Raw genomic sequence first — 17,789 nt, forward strand, 5'->3', positions numbered from 1 at the left:
CCTTTCCATTGAAAGTATAGGTTGCTCTAGAGCAGGGGTCGCCAACCTTTCGGACCTCAGGGACCACTAAACTCACAATTTTGAATCCCGTGGACCACTAACATAATAATAATTGTTTTATACATATATATATATATACACAAACACACACATACTGTACATAACTAGTATAACCATAGCTAAGTTTACATTATGTATATATTTACATGTTTAAGAATTATTTTTTGGAATTAACTAACTGAATGACTAAACTGAGAGAATACTTCCTAATGAGTAGGGAGATTTCGCAGGGAGATTGTAATTTAACTCCTCCTCCATTTTCACTGATGCCCAGCCAGACACTGTAGGGAGTTGCGGCATGACAGGGTGTCACCATCAGAGGAGACTAATTCCTGCTTGTTGGTGTCAAGGACCACCAACATCTTCTTGTGGACCACCAGTGGTCCATGGACCACTGGTTGGCGACCGCTGCTCTAGAGCGTTGCCGACCCGCTAACCCTTCTCGGGTGAATGGAATATACAATGGACTTGTAATGTCAAGTTGCGTGCTTATGTTGGCGCAGTCCAGCAATACTGCTTATCGCGTCTTGCGCTATCATTAGCGCACCACTAGTAATATAGCCCTAAATGTGGGAGGGCTCTGAAACTGTGTCTTTATCTCAAATAAAATTCAATCTACTTAGCCATAATACCACTTACAAAGCAATGCTCCTAGATGGCACCAGCCGCACCACTCCAGCAATTTTCTTTCCGAACCACTACTTTTTTATGCCTTTTTCTGTATCTGATTATTTCAATATTTTAACTGATGTCAAAGGGATGCATTTAGAAATTAGTCTTCAAAACAAGTGACTGGTTATAATATTACTACCACGAGCTCTCAGTAGCAATTAGCACTCAGAAAATTAACCAGAGATCCGATAATTTTCTAAGAGTTCCCCAAATGCCCTCAAAATAGAGGGCATTATAGTTTTGTATTAAAATAAAATCTAGCAATTTTTTTAATAAAAAAAACTGCATTAGGCAGTTTTGAGGCTTTAAAGTTGGTGGGAGTGGGGTGTTAGAAAAAAAATGGCAATGAAAAGTGCCTTTACTTTGTGGTCTATGGGAACTGTGTATTCTCATAGACCGCAATGTAAATATATATGTAGATGCTTATATACATATATATTTATGTGTTAATATGTGTGTATTCATATATATTTACTAACTGCTGCCCATTGATGTGCTACTTACCCCCTTCGCTGCCGAGGTTCTGATGCCGTCGCTGATGGAGCCTATGAAAGCGTGCTCTTGTGAGATTTACTTGTAATAGCAGCGCACAAGTGGAGCGCTAATATCTCTTGCATGCACTCCACTTGTAATCTAGACCCTAGTGTGCAATACACTACTGTGCATGTTTAATTCTACTTGTATTCCTATTTACAGTAATCAAAACTTAGACCAAATGTAGTTATAATTTTGCATATTAAAACTAAAAAAGATTAACCAAGAAACCAAGGGCCCCCTGTGTCCTAATATCTTAGATTCATATATCTATGCACTCCTAAAAACTATGCAGCTGGCTCCTCAGTTTTCTGGCTTCCACATTAATTTGCTAACCCCTTCTTTGTTATGTATCCCCTTACTATGATTAGTGTTGAATATTTAGAATAACACTTGCCTATCTAACATTGCAGTTTATCTAATATTTTGTAGTTTGTTGGTATTTATTATTGATAGCAAATATCTTACTTTACCATACAGGTTCAGGGAATCACCATCAGCAACCAAGAAGTTGGCCTGACCTACTCCGAGAGTGGCAGCAGTTTTTACTACTCCAAGTTTGATGGAATCTTCGGCATGGCCTATCCAGCTATGTCAGCAGGTGGCGCTACCACTGTCATGCAGGGAATGTTACAACAGAACCTGCTCAATAATCCCATCTTCAGTGTCTATATGGGCAGGTATGTTATCTATGATCTATATGGTTTACCAAAAGGAAAAATAAAAGTTTATGAGTGTCAGGAAAACCAATATCTGCATCAGAAAGAGTGAACTAGTGATAATATTTAACGGGGGTGCCCAAACTTTATTTATTTTTAAATGGAAGGCTGATTTCTAATCTTGACATTGGCCATCATATTATTTAAAAAAACAAAAAAAACAACAATTATATATATATATATATATATGTATATATATATATATATATATATATTTATTTATATTGACTGTATATACTACTGAAATATACAAAATGTGTTACAAATGAAAAGTTACTGAGAGATTTAATCTCTTCACGCCCGGCACAAGTGTTAAACATCGGAACAAAGAGCTGCAAAAACGAAATCCCGCAATCGTCGATTTCAAGGCCAGGAGTGGATATTGAGGGATTGCCTATGTTGCTAGGCACTCTCCCAGCCCGATCTTGCGTTCATCAAAAGGGAGAGGCTGCAGGACAGTTTATAAGGTCGGACGTTCCAAGACGTCCTTTGGAGTTAAAGCCCAGCGATGTTAGGACAGCATGGAATGTCCAAATAGCGTGACGGGGTTAAAAGTGGTTTCTGATGGCCAAGAACTTTTTGGACCCATAGTAAATAGGAATTTTATAAAGTAGCTAGAAATAAAAACGCAATCTTAGGTGCGATAAATAGCCAAAAACGCACTATTATTACAAAAATATTTACACATATATTATATCACAAATATTATATCACAAATATGTTTACACATATTATATAACAAATAGGTTTACACATATAGTATATCACAAATGTATTTACACATATATTATATCACAAATATTATATCACAAATATGTTTACACATATATTATATAACAAATAGGTTTACACATATAGTATATCACAAATGTATTTACACATATATTATATCACAAATAGGTTTACACATATGTTATATCACAAATATATTTACACATATATTATATCACAAATAGGTTTACACAATCACATATATTAAATCACAAATAGGTTTACACATATATTAAATCACAAATATGTTTACACATATATTATATCACAAATATGTTTACACGTATATTATATCACAAATATGTTTACACATATATATCACAAATATGTTTATACATGTATTATATCACACATATGTTTACACATATAGTATATCACAAATATATTTACACATATATCACAAATAGATTTACACATACAGTATATTATATCGCAAACAATATTTACACATATATCACAAACATATTTACACATATATTATATCACAAACATATTTACACATATAGTATATCACAAATTTATTTAAAGGAACATTAATGCATTACAAATTCACTTAAGAACATTTTTGCAACAACAAAAAATCTTATCACAGGTTTACTTATAACTTATCTCAATGAGCATAAGACTGACACTTGCAACGTGTTCTGAGTGCTAAAAGTGATATACATTTTTAACATGCCTTGTACACATATGATTAAGGTTTTATTTTATTTGTTTTGCATTAAATATACACAGACCTAAGTCTCATTTCAGTAGCAAAGTTAAAAATCTGGAAATTACTGAAAATGTATTACTGGGGATATTTTTGTTGTTGTTGTAAGTACCAGTTTAGAATTGAAATACTATCTACTCCAAAGTCTACAAAAGATATTCAGTAACCCAAACAGTAAGTAGATGGCAGGGTACAAAATGGAACAGGAATTAGAATTCATGAAAAGGGGCAAAATGAATAATACAGTCCATATGAAATATTGTGCACTATGCAAATGTATTAGGATTGTTTAATGTTTATAATTTATAATGAAATATTTACAGGGGTTACATGGCATACTATTTTGGAAAATATGTCTCCATTACTAGAAAATCTACAAAGAAAAAACAGTTAAGCTGTCGATGGGAGGTCAAGTCCGACTGCAATGGGATAGGGTGTGGGGGAAATGATTATATAATATACACAAAAAGTTTTCCATAATTTCTAACATTTCCTGATTAGAATGATTAGTGGATTTCAGGGCAGCTCACAGGCAGAGGGGAGGGGGAGTCATATGTGTGTGCCCCAGTCAGCCAGTTTAAGGGAATGTTTGGCTTCACTTCTATGTGGGAGGGATAATAGAACATAGCTGTTACACTAGGATTGTCTTACAAAAACCAGGATCAAATAAGTCATCTTAATATAAAACAGGGAGTATATTGGATTTAAGAAAATAGGAAGAGATGCATGGTATGTTATTTTTTGATGACTGCTTTCTTGTTTCAGCCAATCAGGAGAGGTTATTTTTGGAGGCGTTGACAACCAACTGTACTCTGGACAAATCATGTGGGCCCCAGTGACACAGCAGGTTTATTGGCAGATTGGAATTGATGCGTAAGTGCTTACTTCCTGTTTTTTTATTTGTAATTATTACAATATATTTGTAAATTAACTTTGTATTAAATAGTCATAAACAAAGTGCTAGAAACTACAAAAAGATAATGGTAGTAGAGGGCCTTGTTTTGAATGCTTGAGTCTAGAGAAGTGAACAACTTTTTAGCCAATCAGTGCTCACTCCTAGGTCACTTCACGTGCACAAGCTCAATGTTATCTATATGAAAGACATTAACTAATGCCCTCTATTGGTCAAAATGCATTCAGATTAGAGGTAGTCTTCGAGGTCTAAGAAATTAGCATATGAACCTCCTAGGTTTAGCTTTCAACTAAGAATACAAAAGCAAAATTGGTGATAAAAGTAAATTTGTAAGTTGTTTAAAATTACATGCCCTATTTAAATCATGAAACTTTTTGGACTTGACTGTCCCTTTAACCAATTATATTAATTCACCATCTGTGCAATTAATAGTGTCATATCACCTTGATTCATTTTCAAATTAAAATGTTTAAATGTAATTAATTAGCATGAATTAAGTATGTGCAAGAACTTTAAAGGGACAGTCTACACCAGAATTTTTATTGTTTAAAGAGATAGATAATCCCTTTATTACCCATTCCCCAGTTTTGCATAACCAACACAGTTATATAAATATACTTTTTACCTCTTTGATTATCTTGCATCTAAGCTTCTGCAGACTGCCCCTTATTTTAGTGCTTTTGACAGACATGCAGTTTAGCCAATCAGTGCAGACTAAATAACTCCACGGAATGAGCACACATGAACTAGTACTGTCTAACTGTGAAAAACTTTCAAAATGCTCTGAGCTAGGAGGTAGTTTTCAACGGTTTAGAAATCAGTTTGAGCCTACCTAGGTTTAACTTTTCAAAAATACCACTAAGAGAACAAAGCAAATTTGATGATAAAAGTAAATTGGAAAGTTATTTAAAATTGCATGCCCTATCTGACTCATGAAAGTTTAATTTTGACTAGACTGTCCCTTTAACATTGAAAAAAGCTGTGCAAACAACCATGGAATCCCATTAAAAACAGGAAAAATATGTTTACAACAAGTTCAAAATGTAAAATTTTTAAAGTCGAAAAATTATTTGAAAAATACGTTTTCTGATTGATTGCAATATTGTCCTCATGCAAAATATAGGGTTTGTTTGTTTTTTTGTTTGTAGCACAAATGCCTTAGAAAACTGTTAGATAAATAGATTCTCAAACAATTTGTAATTATTTTGAACTAAAAAAAACACATTTACCTTGCTGTGGTTTTAAATCTGATGTATTTTTAAATTAATCTAGCTAAATATAATTATATGGTTAAAAGCCACTAAACCCTCACAACTAAGTGATTATAACTATAGTAAAACACTGAAAGGTCCGCCCATCATTTTTTGAAAAGTGTTTATTAGTAACCACAATATAAATGTTGGGATAAGATGATTACTAATATATTTACAAACAAAACCGTCCAATTTCTACAGGGTAACCCTAGCTATCATAATCCTAATTTGAGCAACACCAATGACTAAATATAAGAATCACAGAGAATTTATCCGAAGAATAAAAGGTAGAATACAAATTTTCTGATGTGTGCTTTGTCTCTGTCCAAGATCTGCCACCTATGGCAGGAGGAGAAGAGATAAGAAAATTTATGGTTTTGCCAATTTTATGGCCAATTCACTGTGGTGTGGCCTATTATATGTCATTCAAAGGCTATATGGGAGTATCCTTTGACTAAGCAAAAAACCTTATCGAGGCTACAAAGGTGTATCTGGGGGAAGGGATTCCTTACATAAAAATAGGCCTGGTGTTTTCAATAGGTTGCTTTAAAAAGTGTCTATGTGAATATTCCAGGTATAAAATCTCTAAGTTATGTTACCACACTTGCAAGGGAATCTATCAACATTTCCCAGAGGCTTTCTGGGATTAGAGGGGTGTACATCTTCCACTTGTCATTTGTTGGCCGCTAAAAATGAGTAGAGGGGTGGGTCCATTGATGTGCAGTTGGCTGTTGTTATGTTGTAGGCAGAGTTGGTTGGCCATGGGCAGAGACATGGTTTGCTGTGGGCGGAATCAGGGCAGTCCCTGGTTTAACTCTGGACCTGTGTCCTGAAAGACAAGTTGCAGGGGGAACTGTGGGGTAGACCTACCAAAACATGATAATCTCATGTGACGGATCCCTTGCTACCCCGACTTGGTAGCTCCGCCGCTCCAACACCTGGAACCAGCCGCTATGTAGCGGAGAGGAAGTGATTTCAGCAATCCCCAACCAAATAACTAAACAACTAGCATTTAGGTGGAACAAAGAAGAACATTTTATTGGGACAAACACACAACATTTATACACAAACTTATCTTGATAAAACACTGGACAATCCCACAATTTTCCCGCCATTCCCACCCCTCCAGACAGGCTGGTGCCTCCATAGACCCCCATGTTACATTTTGTCCCAGCGGCCCCAGGATGGTGATTCCGGGGTGATCCCAAAGGGAGCTCCCCTCCGGCAATCACCCCATCTCTGGCCCTACCCATGGGCTAGCTATTCCCAAAAGAGCGGAGCTCTAGGACAAATAGCCTCTGGAGCGTCTGAGGTTGAAGGCGACTGGGGATCGGAGCTGAGGTGGCCGACCGGCAGTTCCATGGCTCGGTCAGCCAAAGGACGGTCCACATAGAAGGCTCCAGAAAATCCCTGGTTCCTTATGGTGCACACCTCCGGCAATTGGCCCACATCTTGCCCTCTCCCAGAGGTGTCACCACCAAAGGAGCGGAGCTTTGGGGCAAGGGGCTTCTAAGATGGCTGGAGGTAAAGAGGTCGAAAATGCGGGTCCGTGCAGCCAGCCGGTAGTTTCAGGGGGGCCGGCTGTTTGCTGAGGCAGTGGGCGGTTCAAAATCCAGCTCTCCCAAGACAAGTTCAGTGGGACAAAACAAGCAACAAGAAGCTCCCAGAGATCGCAGTTGCTCTGAGGAGCCCAAAACCGCTGAGAAACAACAGGGGTGAGGTAGTAGGGGGGTAGGGATTTAACTCTTGCAGCACGGTGCCCGTGACAACTCCCTCCTTCCAGTTCGATAGAGCCGACTAGATCCACACGGGTCTACTTGGGGCTGTCCAAGGAGCACTCTATTTCAGTCTGCCGGGAAAGTCCATCAGCATTCCCATTGCTTTTTCCCAGCCTGTACTGGACGTTGAAGTTGAAGGGCTGCAGAGCTAAACTCCACCTTAACAAGCATCCATTATCTCCCGATACTCGGTTCAGCCACACCAGAGGGTAGTGGTCTGTGAGGGCAGTGAAATGCCTTCCATACAGGTATGGTTGCAGTTTCTTGAGGGCCCATACCAGGATCAGGCATTCCTTTTCCACTGCCGTGTAGCCTACCTCTCTGGGTAACTTCCTACTGATGTAGGCTACGGGGTGGTCTTGTCCTCCTTCGTCCACTTGGCTTAGGACTGCTCCCAACCCGAACATGGAGGCATCTGTGTGTTGGGGTTAGGAGCGGCCAGGACAGGGGCAGAGAGCAAAGCAGCCTTGAGGCTCTGGAAGGCAGTCTCGAATTCTGTTGACCACAGGACCTGTAGGGGCAGTCTTTTACAGGTCAGGTCGGTCAGGGGTCTGGCCAAGGTACTGTAGTCAGGGACGAATCGTCAGTAATAACCGGCGGTTCCTAGAAATGCTAAGACTTGGGTCTTGGTTCAAGGGTTGGGCCAGTTTGCCACTGCCTCAACTTTTGCCGGCTCTGGACGCTGCTTTCCACACCCACTTGGTGGCCCAGGTACTGGACCTCCGAGTGCCCTATAGTGCATTTTTCTGGCTTTAGAGTGAGCCCGGCGGCCCTGAGGCGATCTAGGGCAATGCCTAGGTGGACCAAATGGTCCTTCCAGGTGTCGCTAAAGATGGCGATGTCATCCAGATATGTGCAGGCATAGTCCTGGAAGCCATCCAGCAGGCGATCCACCATTCTCTAGAAGGTGGCTGGAGCATTCTTCATTCCAAATGGCATTACCGTGAACTGGTAGAGGCCGAAAGGGATGATGAAGGCAGACTTGGGTCTAGGGGGATCTGCCAGTATCTCTTGCAGAGGTCAAGAGTGGTCAGGAAATTACCTTGGTTAATTCTGTCCAGGAGGTCATCAACTTGGGGCATGGGGTAGGCGTCGGTGGTGGTTCTGTCATTGAGCTTACGGTAGTTAATGCAGAACCAGGTAGTGCCATCTTTCTTGGGTACCAGTACCACCGGGGAGGCCCAGGGACTGTTGGATGGTTCAACAACACCAAGGTCCAACATTCCCTGGAGCTCCCGGGGCATACTGTCTCTGACTGCTTCGGGGACTCTGTAAGCTGCCTGCCTTTAGGGGGGTCTGCCTCAGGGTCTCTACTCAGTGTATGGCTACTGTGGTATACACGGGGACATTAAAGAACATCTCTTGCGGGCCTTCTAGTAAGTGCTGGACTTGCTGCCAATGGGCAGCCGCTAACCTCTCACCTAGGGTGATATCAGCTATTCCCTAGGGGGTTTCGTTGGGGAGGGGAAGCTCCAGCATGGGGAGACTCTCTGAGTCCTCCACAGCTGGGGCACATATCGTGGCCACATCTTGGGCTCACCCGGAGTATGCCTTCAGAATGTTCACATGGAAGGTTCTCTTGATCCTGCCATCTGAGCATTTGGCTACTAGGTAGGTGGTGTCATTAATCTGCTCTACTACCCAGTAAGGGCCTTGCTAGGCAGCCTGTAACTTGCCTGTTTTGATAGGCTTTTGATAGGTGGCAAGCACCTTCTGTCCCACTATCAGTGTGCGGGCACGAGCATTTCTGTTGTATCACCGCTTCTGCTTACTCTGAGCACTCTGGAGGCTCCCCTGAACTTGGTCAGTGAGATCCTTCAGTCTATCCCAAAGGCAGAGGACGTACTCCACAATGGAGTGTCCTTCCTCCCCGGAGCCCCCTTCCCAGTGGCATCTAACAAGGTCCAATGGTCCCTGTACTTGCCTACCGTAAACTAACTCAAAAGGGGAAAACCCTGTGGATTCCTGATTCCTGGGGCACCTCTCTGTAGGCAAAAAGGAGGTGCGGCAGGAACCGTTCTCAATCTTTGTGGGTGGCGGAGAATGTCCTCAGCATCTGTTTTAAGGTTCTATTAAACCTCTCACATAACCCATGCTGTCGGCATTTATCATTGCACCAGTAGTTCTTGTGAATTGCTGGTGCAATGCCGCCCCCTGCAGATTCGCGGCCAATCGGCCTCTAGCAGGGGGTGTCAATTAACCCAATCGTATTCGATTGGGTTGATTTCTAGCCGTGGCCTCAGAGCAGGCGGATAAGTTATGGAGCAGCGGTCTTTAGAAACAAGGGGAATCAGCCCCTAGAAGTTAAACTATATACATTCAGGAAAAGCATTTCACAGGATGCAAAAGTGACGTTCAGCTTGTAATGCAAGAAAATATAGGGATAAAAAACATACAAGTTATAGAACAGCATAATCAAAAATGAATGAGCAAAATAAAGAAAATTCCATAACAAATCATTTCTGCACTATGAGACCAGCATAAAATAAAAATTCAAAGACGTATCTTTTAACAATAAATTTTTAGATGAAACAGATAAATATACATATGTTAATATTCCTTTAAAAAATTTTAACTCTGTAATTACTAGTGTGTTCTTTGTGGCAAATCTGTGGCAAAAAAAAAAGAAAAAGTTGAATTGTAGATCTGACATCAGGAAAGCTGGTAATTGGCAGAAAACCTTGAAAATGCAGAGCCAAATGGAATTAATGCTAAATATGGAAAAGTAGTGATAGTGTTAAAAAGTAAAGTTCACTGGAAGTGACACAGAAGAATGATATGCAGAAGTGTCATGTGACCTCTATGAACACATCTGTACTGCTCTCAGGGTTGTGAAAAAAAAAAACTTTGAATGGAGAAAATAGTGCCCTAAGTTTCCAATGTATCTCCATGGAAGTTAAAATTTAACTTTTATGATTCAAATAGAGTGCAGCATTTTAAAAATGTTCAATTTAACTTCAGCTATCAAATTTTCCTCTTGGTATTCTTTGTGGAAACTTTGCACCTTCTCATGAGAACATACTAGGGTAGGCTCAGGAGCGTGCACGTGTCTTGAGCACTATATGGCAGCATTGTTCATAGTGGTGGTTGTTAAAGGGACACTAAAGTGAAAATGAAACTTTCATGATTCAGATAGAGCATGCAGTTTTAAGAGACTTTACTTCCATTATTACATTTTGCTGTCTTTTACATACATACTTTATGAGGCATCAGCTCCTACTGAGCATGTGCACAACTTCACAATGTATAAGTATACTAATCTGTGATTGGCTGACAGCAGTCACATGATACAGGGGTCAAACGGCGGGAAAAAAATCTACTGTAAATTTGAAATTCATTTACTACATATATATATATATATATATATATATATATATATATATATATATATATATATATATATATATACAAAGCAACATAATTATTGCACAGGCAATTAGCTAATTTAGGCAAGTATCGGCTTGAAAAAGCAGGAATGTAAGTTTAGGAGCCGGACCATTTTTGGTTAAGCACCCTGGGTAGCACTTGCTGGTTGGTGACTACATTTAGCCACCAATCAGCAAGTGCTCCCCAGGTGCTGAACCAAAAAAGGGCCAACTCCTAAGCTTAAATTCCAATTCCTGCTTTTAAAATAAAGATACAAAGAGAACGAAGAAAATGTGATAAAAGGAGTAAATTAGAAAGTTGCTTAAAATTGCATGCTCTGTCTGAATCATGAAATAAAAAAATTTGGGTTTAGTATCACTTTAATCTATGTTTTATTTGGCCAAGATGTAGTAAATTAGATATAGGTATAGCCAATGCTAACTCTTTCTAATAAGGTTACTTTTTCTAGGTTCTCAATTAATGGACAAGCTACAGGATGGTGCAGTCAAGGATGTCAGGCTATTGTAGATACTGGAACCTCTCCTCTCACAGTCCCTCAGCAGTATATGGGATCTTTTCTGCAGTATCTGGGTGCACAGAATAACAATGGAGAAGTGAGTACACACAAATATATCCCTATTCATGCATTTATAAAGGCATATTTAGTCAGTAATCATATTTAGTCAGTAAGCATAAAGTAGTACATGCAAAGGGTAATACAGACAGACTGACTTGCATTTTAGCCAATCAGTGCTGACTCCTAGGTAACTCCACGGGCGTGAGCACAATGTTTATCTATATGACACACATGAACCAACGCCCTCTAGTTGTGAAAATCTGTCAAAATGCATTCAGATAAGAGGTGGCCTTCAAGGGCTTAGAAAGTAACATTTAAGCCTACCTAGGTTTAGCTTTCAAGTAAGAATACCAAGAGAACAAAGCAAAATTGATACTAGACTGTACCTTCAATCTAAAGGAACATGACTGTGATATATGGGTTTTATTGGGCATCCTATTAATTAATTGCCCTGGGGTGGGCTCTCTTTGAGCATTGGGATAGTCACAAATATTGGCCATGAAAGACAGAGAAACAGACTAGCTCAACTGCTCATTAAAAGTTAAAAACGTATTTCTTTATTCCAATCTGCATTAAAATCTTTTAAAGGTACACGAAACCCAAATTTTTTCTTTCATAATTCAGATAGAGAATACAATTTAAACAACATTCCAATTTACTATTATTTAATTTGCTTCATTCTTCAGATGTCCTTTGTTGAAGAAATGGCAAAGCACATGGGTGAGCTAATAACACAAGGCATCTATGTGTAGCCACCAATCAATGGCTACTGAGCCTATTTATATTTTCAGCAAAGGATATCAAGAGAATGAAGCAAATTAGATAATAGAAGTATATTAGAAAGTTGTTTATAATTGCATGCTCTTTCTAAATCATGAAAGAAAAATTTTGAGTTTCATGTCCCTGTAATGATGGAAATACAAAACTGCATGTGTGGACAGCTAAATCCATCTAACGCGTTTCAGCTTGCCAGCAGTAATCATAGACATACACTTTCCATTACTGAATACAAGTGAAGACGCTGCACAACCGGTCAATCAAAAAGCCACATTTATTGAGGCAAAAATAAAACCTGGGCAGACATGGAAGGAATCAAAGTAGTGTGACGCGTTTCGCGCCCTCTTGTGGGCGCTTAATCATACACTTTCCATTATTGAAGCATGGATCAATAAGCTTCTCTCACAAATTTTCACATTGTGTTAGAACTGTTTACTTAAATAGATTTAGCTCCTATATGTGTGGACTTTTTTCCGATTTTTAGTTAAAATATTGGCAAACATTGACCAGTCTTCCATGTTGCCTATTAAAAGTTTTGAGGAGCCTTGTGATGTTGGCAAGCTCAGTGTCTCACAAGATTATTATCAACTTTTATAAAAATTGCTGCAAAATTCTGTAGTGCTGGTGGGTATGTTTAAAGGTATACAATAACACAGAGAAAAGAATATATAAAACAACTCATGTCTTGTAGTATAATAAAGGAGCTGCTAATTAACTGCTATTCTTAAAAGGGCATGCAATTACAAAATAATCAATTATCTTTAGTAAAAAACAAAACAAATACATTGCAGTTTAATTTTTTATTTTGCCCACTCTTTCTGTAATTGAAAATTGTAGGGTTTTTCGTTTGTGTCAGAGATGCTGGAATGTATAATGCAAACTGCAGAGCACTGACCCAGCAACATTCCACACAGTTTTTACTTGATTAGTTGAGGAGCTCATTTATATCTGTTCTTAACTTGCCATTTCAAAGGAGATAAGATAAATATACCCAAGAGGGTTATGTCTCTGGACAGAAAGACATTACAAATGTTGTTAATAAAAAAAACATATATTTTGTATGCAGATCTTTAATAATGTAGGCCACTAAACACCTTGTAATTACATATCAGCCAAGTGTAAACAATTTAAAAACAAATTAACAACTTCAATTATCTAATTTGCTTTGTTCCATTGGTATCCTTTGTTGTGAAGCATAGGTAGGTAGACTTGGGAGCAGTAATGGGCTGATGGCAGCTAGCTGCTGATTGGTGGCTGCAAATATTTGCCTCTAGACATTAACTCACCCAGTGTGTTCATTTAGGTCCCAGTAGTGAATTGCTGCTCCTTAAATAAAGGATAACATAAGAATGAAGTAATTTTGAGAATAGGAGTAAATGTAAAAGATGCTTAAAATGGCATTCTCTATCTGATCAGACACAAACCATAATAACGATGCCCAAGCTTGATCAAAGATAGGTCAGTCACCAAATTATGTTGGCAGACAAATATATGCAACAATAGAGACACAAAGCTATGAACTGGATGGGAGTAATTACAATGTAATATTATAATGTTGGCTACCTAGTTCATTTAAATAATTTATATATTTGGGGATGTGACCTATATTATAATATTTTCTTTATGCAGTTTCTGGTGAATTGTAACAATGTTCAGAACATGCCTCCAATCAGCTTCACCATCAATGGAGTCCAGTTCTCTATCCCAGCCTCTGGATATATACTTCAGGTAAGTGGTCCTCGTGTCTGTGACAAGTGCACAAAATAATACAGAACACATGACTTTTTTAAAGGGACATTGTACACATTTCTATTTCTTTGTTTCATCAAAAAGTTTAAAAATATATTACAGTATTTTGTTTTAAAAACACAGAATCTTCCTTCTGTAACAGGAGTTGGCAATGAAAAATTGCCTTATGTACTTGTAGTTTTGAGTTTCATAACAAGCACAATTTATGACATGTCATTCTGTATTTATACATTATGCTGCTAAGTGCTTCAAATTAAGCCTGTTGCTGCCTTTGTAGGGGCTCCAGTGTCCCTTCATATTCTTATTTTGACCCCAACGTCAACACAGGGTCGGCTCCGGAACGAATTAAATGGGGGGGGGGCATTTTTTTTCATGAGGGGGCACGCATTTACAAAGCATGTATGAGAGTCAAAATAAGAGCAGACCTACATCTTCTGCAGGAAAGTATATTATAGCAATTTATAGACATATATTTATATGATACAATCATATTCTTATCATGGTCTATTGTTTAAGAAAATGAGTAACTCACGATAGTAAGGTAAAATTGATAGGGTTAAAGACAAGTTCAAAAAGTCTCTAAGTAACTTCCAATTCCAAATCAGAGGTTAAGACCCAAAGCTCCTTGCAGATGCGTGATGCGACCTCACAGTTCGGCAGCTAACGTCCCCAGCATGCAGCACTACATAATTCATTATTTTATTTATTATTTTTAAACCGTATGATCATATCAATATTTTTTGAGAGGGCACAGCATTCCATTTGGGTGGGCATTGCCCCCCAAAGCCCCCCTTGGAGCCGACCCTGCGTCAACATACTTACCTGATCCACCATCTGCCCAACACTAAAGTGTGCTTTTCTCAAGCCCTGCAAGTCAGAAGACCACTCTCTTCTACCCTCAGTAACAGCGCACACCTGCTACCTCTTTTACATTCAGTGACAGTGTTGTGAAGGGTGAGAAAAGCAGAGGGTCGGAGCCTGCTATTACCGAGTGTAAGCAGGACTTGAAAAATACTCACTTCAGGGCTGGAGACCAGTGGGTAAGTAACGGTACATGGGGGTCAGAATACTGAAATGGAGTAAAATTGTAGCAGGTACAAAGGCAGCAAAAGGCTTATTTTTACACAATTTGGAACATAACATATATATAAATTTAGAGTTAACTCTCCAATAAATTTTTAATTACAGGGACTTATGATTTATATAAAGAGTACAGTTTAGGATTTAGTTACAGTTGTTGGGCCAGAAATGATAAACCCCAAAACCTTTTCTTTTCACAGAGCCTTCAGGTGCAACTAATTTCCAATACTTATTACACCTACAAACCCCAATAGGTCATTTGTATTTGACAAAGGCCCATTTTCTGACAGAAAATCCAGCATTTAGCCCAGCAAATGGTGCCCCCACCTGACTCTGAGTTATATCTAGTTATCAACCATGAAAATAGAGGTTCCATGGCTGGCTACCTTGGCAAATTTCTTTAGTATTTTCTTTGGGAGATTAGCTCTAGCAACCATTATTCTTTGATGCCATAATATGGTGTATTTAGTTTTTGTCAATTCACATATTCTCTATGTATTTTCTGAGACCATAAAAATGTTGGTTTAATAATAGTTAGTTTTAAGATTATCTGCACCATACTTTTTTTTCTCTTTTGTGGTTTGTATCAGCTATATAAATGAATATTCTGGGACATTATCCTTTCAACAAGCTCTTGTTAGACAATATGCAATATATAAACTTGAGCCAACAATAACTAGAAAAATATTACCAGTTGAATAGTGAATTTTAAATTAAACATGTTTCATAATTATAATTTCATGGTTTACCGCAAAGAGTCTGCCTTTTTCATTTTAGAATAATGGCTACTGCACAGTTGGCGTTGAGGAAACTTACCTTCCATCCCAGAATGGACAACCTCTATGGATCCTAGGAGATGTGTTCCTACGGCAGTACTACTCTGTCTATGATATGAGCAACAACAGGGTGGGCTTTGCTCAGGCTGCATGAAGATTTCCAAATATTTCAGGCCATCAAGGAAGCTCTTGAGATATTTACCTCAGCAGCAATAACAATGTATTTCATGAATGAGCAGCAAAGGGATGATATTTTCCCAATAAAATCTAGCCCTATATCAAACAATAAAAGAGAACATGGTTTGTTTTCATGACAAAAATTAGACATGTATGTGTGTTATTTGTCTATACCTGTATGTGTGTTAGTATCTTTAAAGGGACAGTCTACACCAAAAAAAATAATCTTATTTAATAAGATAGATAATACCTTTATTACCCATTCCCTGTTTTTGCATAACCAACACAGTTATATTAATATACTTTTTACCTCTGTGATTACCTTGTATCTAAGCCTCTGCAGACAGCCTCCTTATCTAAGTGCTTTTGACAGACATGCAGTGTAGTCAATCAGTGAGGACTCCTAAATAACTTCACAGGAGTGAGCACAATGTTATCTATATGTCACACATGAACTAACACTGTCTAACTGTGAACATTTTTCAAAATGCTCTGAGTTAAGAGGCGGTTTTCAATGGTTTAGAAATCAGTTTGAGCCTAGCTAGGTTTAGCCTTTCAAAAATACCACCAAGGGAACAAAGCAAATTTGATGATAAAAGTAAATTGGAAAGTTGTTTAAAATTGCATGCCCTATCTGAATCATGAAAGTTTAGTTTTTACTTTACTGTCTCTTTAAGTGTCTTTGGGCCAGATTATGAGTGGAGTGATAGTTTGTGCTCCTGCTCGCGCGTTGACCCTACTAGACTTCGGCTTTCTAAGTAAGTCGGTTGCGTGCGTATTAAAAGTTAAAAGTAAAATGTGTTTGCTTGTGCGCTAACCTCACTTGAGCAAAAGCTTTAAATATTGCGACCACGTTAACATATTCCAATTCACATTCCAGTGTTCTTTACATAGCAGAATATGTTCTATTTATTCTTAATTACACACACACACACACATATATATATATATATATATATATATATATATATATATTGTATATAAATAGCATAAATATGATTTTTCATGTTTCCAGCTACTTGACTGCAAAGGGCTCTGATGCGCTTATATATATATATATATATATATATATATACAGTGTGTGTATATATATATATATATATAGAGAGAGAGAGAGAAATATATATATATATATATATACATACACATATGTATTTATGTGTTTGTGTATGTGCCCTTTGCAGTACTTTTTTGTTTTTCTAACGCCTGATATCCTCATATCTCTTTGCCCTTATAACTTTAAGCAATTTTTTTAATAATTGTTATTAGTGTTATTATGAGTGTAACTGTACTTTTAAATGTAATTTTTTGTCTTGCGTTACAGTTAACCAGAGCTCTAAAGGTCGTGCTGTCACAATGTTTTGTATTTGCATCTATATACCCTCCACGCTTTTTCCAGAGTTTTCAAATTCAAAGCCATTCCAGTTCATTAAAAGAAATTCCATAACCCACTTATCACAAGCTATTCAAGTGAATTTGTGGTACAACAGCCACTATACTTGGCATGGGGACAATTCAGTAGTGGTATTCCAACCAATCGGAAAGTGAATTTTCAGCTGCGCTTTGTAGGATATTTAAAATTTTACATGCTTGGTGTCTTAAAAACCAGTTTTGGCAATTCACACAGCATGTCTTAGCTATTTGCAAGACTTTGTTTTTATCAAAGAAGAAGGTTTTGCTTTCTTTATAAAATGCTTGCTTAACATTTTATTAACCACAATTATTTGGTTTAATAAAAAAAAAGTAGTAGAATTGCTGAAATCACACGATTAAATTATGGAACATTTACTTGCATTAAACCTATGGGGTCTGCACTTCCACTTTTAACAGGAACTTGAAAGCCCATAATTTACATAGTTCAAGTATAATATAAAG

At 37.9% G+C, this 17,789-nt stretch overlaps 1 protein-coding gene across 1 annotated transcript in view; it reads left to right on the plus strand.

The window, feature by feature from the left end:
* The window catches only part of LOC128651721 (gastricsin-like), a 38,342-nt gene extending 22,320 nt beyond the window's left edge, over positions 1–16,022 (plus strand). Inside the window, exons 5-9 of the mRNA XM_053704707.1 lie at positions 1,747–1,946; positions 4,234–4,341; positions 11,248–11,392; positions 13,762–13,860; positions 15,739–16,022. Coding sequence (XP_053560682.1) covers positions 1,747–1,946; positions 4,234–4,341; positions 11,248–11,392; positions 13,762–13,860; positions 15,739–15,891 — 705 coding nt within the window. The 3' untranslated portion in view covers positions 15,892–16,022. The remainder of the gene's footprint in view (positions 1–1,746; positions 1,947–4,233; positions 4,342–11,247; positions 11,393–13,761; positions 13,861–15,738) is intronic.
* Positions 16,023–17,789: the final 1,767 nt, after the last annotated feature.

The sequence above is a fragment of the Bombina bombina genome, chromosome 3 (genome assembly GCF_027579735.1).
Source record: "Bombina bombina isolate aBomBom1 chromosome 3, aBomBom1.pri, whole genome shotgun sequence".
In the NCBI taxonomy this organism is placed as follows: domain Eukaryota; kingdom Metazoa; phylum Chordata; class Amphibia; order Anura; family Bombinatoridae; genus Bombina; species Bombina bombina.